General features: G+C 57.7%; 1 protein-coding gene across 1 annotated transcript in view; it reads left to right on the forward strand.

Annotated features, from left to right (window-relative positions):
- The window catches only part of PFDN1 (prefoldin subunit 1), a 31,251-nt gene extending 24,299 nt beyond the window's left edge, over window positions 1–6,952 (forward strand). The window contains exon 4 of the mRNA XM_053991091.1: window positions 6,795–6,952. Coding sequence (XP_053847066.1) covers window positions 6,795–6,878 — 84 coding nt within the window. The 3' untranslated portion in view covers window positions 6,879–6,952. The remainder of the gene's footprint in view (window positions 1–6,794) is intronic.
- The last annotated feature ends 2,176 nt before the right edge of the window (window positions 6,953–9,128 follow it).

Below are 9,128 nucleotides of genomic sequence, written 5' to 3' on the forward strand. Positions count from 1 at the left end.
TCATTTCCTGCTCACCAAGAGCAGCTGTCTCCATCTCTGCTGGCAGCGCTGTCCTGTGGCTCAGACAGTGGGTCCATGTGAAGTGCTGCTGCCACGAGGCTGGGGTTGGGCAGAAAGGCTGGCAGGCAGCCTGGCTTCCTGCCCCTTACCTTGCCCCTTCTTCTCTTGAAGGCACCAAGAATGGCAGTTAATGTGGTTTGTCCAGCTTAGCTTTTTCAGAGTATGATCCTTGAGGTGCTTCAGTGATGATGGGGGAAGCCCAGCTGGTTGTGCTGTGGTAGGATCAGTACACGATGATGGATTTGCACCAGCAGTTCTTTAGGCAGGTGCTTTTAAGGATTCTCTTGAGTTGGCAAATGTAGTTGTATGCTTGATGTTTTCTCTTCTGCACTCTAACCCAGATAGTTCTGTGGGTCCCCGTTACCTTGTGGAAGGAAGAGATGAGGAAAAACACCAGGGTCTGAATCATCACTTCTCCTCTTAGGTATATGGCATCACGCTTCTGTCAGCAGCTGTCGTCAGAAACCAGCTGGGCTCCCTTCCTATTCCAGGTCATTCATTCTTGAGCAAACTCTGGGCAACTTCCTGAAGCAATAACTGCTTGGAAAGTCTTGAAGTGTATCTAAATATTTGGTGGTTGCTGTAGAGTAGTAATTCCCAGTGTGTACATGTGCCACAGTGTTGAACTGGGTGAGGACCAGTGCTGGGTGGACCCATCAGGGCGTAGGGCTGCCTGCAGACCTACCCCACCCCCTTGCTGGTGTCCACTATTTCGGCTTCTCCTGGAGCAGGAGCAGCTGGGTGCTGTTCAGCAGGTTCACCTCCTTCCTGTTCAGGGGTTCCAAGTGAAATCCCATTAAACAGAGCACATGTCTTCAGCACATCATCTTCCATGAGCTTAGTCTGACCAAAATGTTTGCCTTCCCCAGGGTGTGCGTGCCAGGGCCTGGAGTGCTGCTGTCCACAGGGAGTTTGGGCACTGCCAACCCCTGAACAGCAGTGGTGGCCCCAAGAGCGAGGGCAGCTCGGGCTGCAGCTGCCTGGCCCCCAGTGCACAGTTTGCCATCCTCCCAGGGAAGATCCTTCTCCAGTCAACCATGTGCTCCCAACTCTAGCCAGGATCTGCTGATCACTTTCCCTCAGGGCCCTCAGGGAATGCCAGAAATGGTTTGAGTTAATTTTGGGGGATACGGAAGCTCTTGGCTAGCCACAGGTTTGCTGAGGTGTCACAAGATGAGTTGTCTCAGGGCTCCTGTTTGAGGCACTGCATCATGCCTGAAGACTGCAGTGTTCCTCAACGGAAGCCTTCTGAGTGTGAGAGTGGGATGCCAGAATCTGGTGGCTGGTAGCCAAGCATGCTGAGAGCCATGGGAAGGGAGATATTTTCTGGGAAGGGACCTGCCAGCTTGTTTTGTCCTCACAAGTTGGGTGTAAAACAAGTTCATAGAAAAACACTTTAAAAAACAAAAATGGGGCAAAAAAAGAACAGGCTGAAATGAATAGGCATGTTCCAATACTAGATCCTAAAATTTCCATGGAAACATTTTTGTTTGGGCTGAAGCAAATCTGTGTTTGCAGGTCAGAGGTTGAAGCTTTCTTTCATTTGCAGAGGTGACGTGAGAGGAGTGGAATTTGAAGAGCAAAAGTCGATGTTGAATGATAAACCATGACTTGACACAGGAAACTCACCTGTGAGGGGGAGGGTATGGCAGCACTGATGGGCAGGCCTGCTGTGTCTGTTCCCTCTGGGAGCACAGGGCTGTCTGGGCTCTTGGAGTGGGTGAGAATGCTGTGCCTGTTCCACCGAGCCAGGCAAGGCCCTGCCACACGCAGCGCTGGCAGCAGCCAAGCCGCTCTCCCTGAAGGCAGAGGCGTCTGAATCACAGTGCTGGGGGGAAGACAGTGCTTTGATCATCAAAAGCCTATCCAAGAAAAGCTGATTAATAAGTTTTCTCTTGCTGTGGAATCTGTGGATGCTGGCTCTTTAATTTGCCAGGAATGCCAGGTCCGGGTGCGTCATCTTGAGGAGCATCGGCCTCTCCAGCAGCATTGCAGTGATGCAATGGGAGCCGAGCGGGGCGGCTGCTGAAGCAGGAGGTGACTTCCCGCCGTGTCAAAAGGCCACGGGCCACCTCTGTTAACCACAGCTCCTTTTCTTCTTTGGGGTGTGAGCTGTAATTGTATTTGCATTCAATCTAGTCTTTCCACAGCTGCTGCCAAAAGCAAACAGCGCGGAGGTGTCAGGGAGCAGGCACTGCTCGGATGGGGAGTGAAGGGCAGGGGAGAGCCGAGCAATGGGGTGGTGGCAGGGCGAGTCCTCTGATGTTGTTTGGCTGCAGCCACCCGTGCCAGGGCACAGGCTGGCCACGCCAGCACACCTTGGTCGGGAGCGTGCACAGCGAGGGCTGGCTCGTGGTGCTGCCTGCACAGCCCCAGGCTGGGGCCAGCCGAGGTGGTGCTTCCAGGAGTCTGCACTTCCTACACCAGCAAACACAGAGGCAGCCAGGGCTGATGGAACCCCCAAAGCCATTGCCTGCAGCCCCCCACAGGTGTCTGGGGATGTGTTGGCAGTGGGCATTGCATCCCACCAGGCCCATTGCATATCAGTGCCCTGCTCTCCCTTCTCCTGCTCGCAGGCAGGGCTGGGGCTGCCCAAGGAGGGATCTTCTTGCCCTCCATCCTTGTACCAGACAGCTATTAGCATGGCAATTCTGTTTCCAGAAAGCAGATTTAGGTGAGAACACTTCCTCTGGGGCTAGTTTTGAGACAGATCATCAGGGTTGTGGTTTGTCTTGTTCCCAAGTGCTGCAGCCCTTCCTGCCTGGGGAAGGAACTGTTGTTGGGAGTGGTATTAGCTTAAAGGAATTAGGAAACCAGGCTGGGAGGCATTGACTGCACTGGCTTTTGGGGGCATCCTCTGTGGGTTTGCACCCTCTCAGTGTTCTCAGGTGGCCCAGACCTCACTGGGCTGTGGCAGCAGCTGTGTGTTGGTCTCGTGTCCCAGTGCAGGTGGCAGAGCTCTTTCTGCCCCCACTGTGTGGGGCAGAAGGGGGATCAGGGAGCTGTCACCAGAGAGGAGAGAGTGGATGAGAACTGGTGGGTGGTCTGTGGCAGGAAGAAATGAGGATGCAAGAGCATGTCCTGGGCTGGATCAGGTCAGCTGGCTCAGTTTTGGAGTGTATGCTGTCCACCTGGAAACCTGCAAATCCTGCTACGTTCCCACGCACCCTCTCCTGTGCAGCCTCCAGCTGCCTTTCCTTGCTCTGTGGGGGAGAAGATTCTCCAGTGCTGATGGGACCTGCAGCCCTGGGTCTTCCCTCCCTGTGTGAGTGAGCTGTGCCTGGGTCATGGGAACGCCCTGGCCTTTGGGAGCGGGGGGGCTGCCAGGGCCTGGCACTGTGGGTCAGAGGCTGTTCCTCTGAAATAAGTTTCAGTAACACCCCACAGGAGAGTTTTGTAAAATAATTCTCTAGTAAGTGGCTGTGGGAGTTGTGAACCAGGAGGAGAAACCGGCCCCTTGCTGCAGTTGGAGCCCTTGGCTGACACACCAGCTGCTTCCTGTTGTGCCCTCCGGGTTTCCTTGTCACTGCCTTGCCACACTCCTGGTGAGACTTCAGGGGGACAGCAGCACACCAGGGTCACTGCCCAGCCTCCTGTGGAGCCTGGCCCTGCTTGTCAGCCGGAAACTGGGGCTTTTCTGGGAGCTCAGTGTCATGTGGCAACTTCCCCTGCTGCCTTCTCAAAGCCAGTCTCCTTTCTCTGTTCTTCCCTGGAGCACTGTGGCTCAGGCAGTGGCATCTGGGGCCGCTTTGGGCACCCACCTTACCTGTCCAGGGGCTCACAGGAGCTGGGGGAGGGTGGGGGCAGTTTAGGGCACTGGTGTGGTGAGTGAGTAGGAGCTCTGGGTCAGCAGCTTGCAGGTCATGCAGCCACCAAAGCCAGCAGTGTAGGGCCAGTGTGCTGCCATGTCCCCTTGGGCTGCTGCCATGTCCCCTTGGGCTGCTGCCATGTCCCCTTGGGCTCCTGACTGGTGAGCACTGGAGCTACAGCTGTAGGAGTGAAACCAGAGGCTTTAGAGAGCAGCAGCCACCTTCGGTTTCACAAGGGACCAAAACCAGCAGTGTGGTTTTGACATTGCCCCGGGAATTCCCACAGGCTGCACTTGGCATGGCACAGGTAGCAGAGGATGATCTCCTGGAGCAGCAAACACATTTTCCCAGGGAAATGCATCAGCTGATGCACAGGTGAAGCCCAGCAGCCACAGGCTGCTCAGGGGCAGAGGACATAGGGTTAACTCGGGCTGCGAGTGCAAATGAAAGCTGTGAGCTGGAAGCTGGAGGTGGGGTTGGGGATGCAGGGTGGTGTTCAGGGAACAGATACCACCAGCCTGGCAGGTCTGGCTGGACCGGAACAGCCTCCAGCATGACTTCAGAGCTGTGCTGTCGTGAGTAGGCAGAGCGTGTGTCAGCCGCTCGCTCGGTGCTGCTCCCGGGAGAGACGGAGTTTCCTGTCTAGACCCCGGTAATCGCAGTGAGGAGGGGCTTGCAGCAGCCTCCTGCTCCTTCTCCCGTGATGACCGAAGCAGAACCAGGGCTGCAGTTCCCCCTTCCTGGGGAAGAAACACCTCGCTTCTGCCACATGTCTTGGAAAATGTGGCGCCTGTCTGCTCCTCGCTTGCCTGTGATCCGGGCTGTGGGCTGGAGTGGGAGCCAGCCCCAGCTCCCTGCCTGGCTGCAGGACAGCTCGGGGCGTTTGCAGCCCCTGGCTGCAGGTACAGAGCTCCCCTTGATGCTCGAAGGATGCTCCTGGAGCCCAGAGATGGGACTCCCTGGAAACTGCTTCTGGGAGGGAGTAAAGAATCTGGGACCAGCCCAGCTTCTTGTGCCTCAGAAGTTAGGTGACCAAGGACGGTGATTGAGGTAAAGAAAAATTCCCTGAATCTGGCCCTACTTGGGACTGCAGGTGCTGCCTAAGTGCAGAAATGGCCTTAAACCCAGGCCCTTTGCCACGGGGAGGGCAGAGCATGTCACTGTGCAGGGGTGGGCAGTGTGGGTCCACCTGTGGGCCATGTGGGTGCTCCTCTGCTGCGTCAGGGTCCCTTGTCCTCATGGAAGTGGGGCCCACATGGGCAGCAGCAAGGCTTCCTGATGGGATGTTGAAATTCTGCTGGGCTCTCCCAGTCCTGCTGGACAGTGTGCTTGTGGAGAGCTGCTCTATGGAGCTGTCTCCTCCTGCCTGGTGGGAGCAGGAGACAGGGGCAGGGGAGAGGACAGGAGGGCAGGACCACTTCATGCACTAATTTAATGGTGTTAAGAAAAAGCTTTAGTTAAAAAAATTACCCCCTAGAAGTCAGCTGTACTGCTGCCACTCTTCTCTGGTTAGCAGAGCGAGGTGAAGCTTCGAGCCACAAGGGTTCTTTGGGCCTGTGTCCTCTTGCTGCCCTCAGACTCGGTTCCCTATGTGTGAAATCCCTCTCTGTCTGTGCGGGCAGCGTGGGGACAGCGCGGCGGTGACAGAGTCCTGCTCGTGTGTCACTGAGTCACTGGCAGTGGGAACCTGTGGCTGCTCTTCTCCCCGTGGTTTCCTCAAAAGCAGTTCCTGTAAGCGAAAGAGACCCCACGTGCCTGGGGACCACAGAGAGGGACAAGGAACCCTGGGCCATAACCCTGGCCCTGGCTGTCACAAGCAGCCTTCAGGATTTCAATACAAACCCTTCAGCCTTTGGAAGCAGGGCTGGGAGAGGTGTTCTCATGGCAGGGCCATCCCAGCTGAGTGTGCAGCTGTGCCACCGCAGTGGGGCAGTGGTGGCAGCAGGTCTGCTCCATGGGCTAATGGATTTTTAGCATTACAAGTCCCATGGGCTCACAGAAGTCAGGGTGAGGCTCTCAGGGCAGCAACAGCAGTTCTTGCCCTTCACCTGTCCTTGGTTTGGGTGGGCTTTGGGGGCACTGCTGTACTGGGCTCCCGGGACTGGTGACTGGCAGAGCCTCGGGCAGGATGCTCTGGGTGGAGGCCTGGACTCCTGGAATTTAGTGCCAATCCTGCCCAGTGCTTACTGGGAGCTGGCACGGCCCAGGGCAGGGCTTTACATGGGCTGCACGGGAGCCGGTGCTCACAGCAACGCCGGAGGAGACTGTTGTGTCTGTTGTTTGGAAACCCAGAGAAAATAGTCAAAAGAGCCAAGTGCTGATTTTTCCAGCCACAGAGGAGCACCCAGACTAGCAGGAAAAAACGCTGCACACCGAATTCCTATCTTGGGATGCACGGCTTGGGGCTGCTTCCCTGCCAAGCCCATCCTAATTACAGATGATTAAGGAAACACGTATTTGGTGATGATGCCAGGGAATTGCTGATAGAAAGGAGGATATAGGGTTAGAAAATGGCCCAGCTGGGAAAAAGAACCTTTTGTGCCCAAGGAGAGGGTTTTGCTGTGTCTCCATAAGGAGGCCTTGGCGTGTCAGTCCTTCTCTAGGCTCCAAGAGTTACAGGATCTGATTTGATTTCCTTCCTTGCTGAGGTTCATGGCTCCTACTTTTTGCAGTGCCACTGTTGCAACAGTCCTGGCAGCTCTGAGAAGGTTTCAGGGGGGAACAAAATTCAGTCTGTGTAGACATTGCCCTGCCCCTGTGCCTCTGGGAATGTGTAACTGCTGTCCCCACATGGGACACCTGCAGTGTGGTGGGTGCCCCAGCCAGCACCCACAGCTCTGCCTGGGTGGCTTTGGGCCCTGGTACCCAGGTTTGTGCTGGCAGGGCTGGGGGGATCCTGACTTACCTCTGGTTTCTGCCTTGCAGCAGAAGAAGTCGTACCTGGAGCGGAGCGTGAAGGAAGCAGAAGACAATATCCGGGAGATGCTGATGGCCCGCAGAGCACAGTAGTGGCACCCCTGGCTGGTCCCCACTGCCTGACCCCCCCCACTCCACCTTAATAAAACACAGCACGTGTCTCTGTGGCTGCTCTCCCTGCATGGGTGTGATGGAGAAATGGGGTGGTGGGAGCAGTTGGGGTGAGGGGCCTGCAGGGCCCCTGCTGTACCCCCCTCACCTGCTGTACCCTCACCGTGTGGATATCCACTGCTGGGTGTGGGCACTGGGGAAGGTCCTGCTGGGGAGGGGTGGTGGGGGAAGAGGGAGGTGGGCAGGGCTGGCACAGGCACAGACACAACCATGGACATGGACACGGACATGGACACAGGCACAGACATGGGCATGGGAACTGGCTCAGGCCCTGCCAGCCTGTGCCAGGAGGTCATTCCCACTGCTCCAACTCATTCTTGTTGCCCTGGGCCATTCCCTCTCTCCCGGGCCATTTCCTCTGTCACACTCCATTCCTGCTGTCCCGCTCTGTTCCCTGTGTCCCGCTCCATTCCCTCATTCCTGCTCCATTCCCTGTGTCCCGCTCCATTCCCGCTGTCCCGGTCCATTCCCATTGTCCCGCTCCGTTCCTGCTGTCCCGCTCCATTTCCTCTGTCCCTCTCCATTCCCTGTCCCGCTCCGGTCCCGCTGTCCCGCTCCATTCCCTGTGTTCCTCTCCATTCCCTGTCCCGGTCCATTCCCGCTGTCCCTCTCCATTCCCGCTGTCCCGCTCCGTTCCCGCTGTCCCGCTCCATTCCCTGTGTTCCTCTCCATTCCCTGTGTCCCGCTCCATTCCCGCTGTCCCGGTCCATTCCCTGTGTCCCTCTCCGTTCCCGCTGTCCCACTCCATTCCCTGTGTTCCTCTCCATTCCCTGTCCCGGTCCATTCCCGCTGTCCCTCTCCATTCCTGCTGTCCCACTCCATTCCCTGTGTTCCTCTCCATTCCCGCTGTCCCGCTCCATTCCCGCTGTCCCTCTCCATTCCCGCTGTCCCGCTCCGTTCCCGCTGTCCCGGTCCATTCCCGCTGTCCCGCTCCATTCCCTGTGTTCCTCTCCATTCCCGCTGTCCCGCTCCATTCCCGCTGTCCCTCTCCGTTCCCGCTGTCCCACTCCATTCCCTGTCCCGCTCCATTCCCGCTGTCCCTCTCCATTCCCTGTCCCGCTCCATTCCCTGTGTTCCTCTCCATTCCCGCTGTCCCGCTCCATTCCCGCTGTCCCTCTCCGTTCCCGCTGTCCCACTCCATTCCCTGTCCCGCTCCATTCCCGCTGTCCCACTCCATTCCCTGTCCCGCTCCATTCCCGCTGTCCCTCTCCGTTCCCGCTGTCCCACTCCATTCCCTGTGTTCCTCTCCATTCCCGCTGTTCCGCTCCATTCCCGCTGTCCCGCTCCATTCCCTGTGTTCCTCTCCATTCCCGCTGTTCCTCTCCATTCCCGCTGTCCCGGCAGGGCCGGCGCTGCGCGGTCGGACATCGCCACCGTGTGGCCGCTGTGGGCAGCGCACGGGCCCGGCCCCGCCGCTCTCCCAGCGCCTTCCAGAGGCTCCCGGGATCCCGGAGTTTCCAGGTCCGGTTGCCGCCCCCCGTGCTGTCACTCCATAGGCGCACGGGTGCTCTCTCACTCTGGGCTGGCCCTTCGCTGCCCCACCTTCCCCCCACCACGGAGGGGGACCCAGGGACTCCACTCCTGATTGCTGCCAAGCTGCCACGGAGGTGACAGGGAAGGTGCCCTGCTCATTCCCAGGGCAGGGAGCTCTGGGAGCCAGACCACAGACCTGAGCTTACGGCTGCAGAGGGGCAGCCCCCAGAAGAAGGCTCCTAGGGACAGGGAATTGCAAGGGACTCATCAGCCCCAAACACATGAGCTTGCCCCAGACCAGAGCCCCAAACTGCACTGCTGGGCCCAGAGTGAGCTGTACCGAGCCCCCAGGCTGCACGACCAAGGGACAGCGAGTGAATGTCCTTGGCAAACAGGGCGAGATCCCTGGGTGATCTCCAGGCAGCGCCAGGCAGAGCTGGTGTGTGTCAGGACACCAGGCAGGTTTTGCTCCCAAGGCTGGGGGAGCAGCAGGGTGGGACACACTCCCATGGAACCAGCAGCAGGTTTTCCCCACTTTTCTGCAGACAAAAGCTTTGTATCCCCTTTCTGGCCAGGCGTGCCACGGAACAGCTTCAGCTCTAAATCCTCAGCACTAGGTTAATCCATGGCTTTTCTCTTCTTTTCTCTTCTCATTAATTTACCTCCCGCAAGCCTCTGCTCTGCAGTGCCGGATGATGG

This window comes from Vidua macroura, chromosome 15 (genome assembly GCF_024509145.1).
Source record: "Vidua macroura isolate BioBank_ID:100142 chromosome 15, ASM2450914v1, whole genome shotgun sequence".
In the NCBI taxonomy this organism is placed as follows: domain Eukaryota; kingdom Metazoa; phylum Chordata; class Aves; order Passeriformes; family Viduidae; genus Vidua; species Vidua macroura.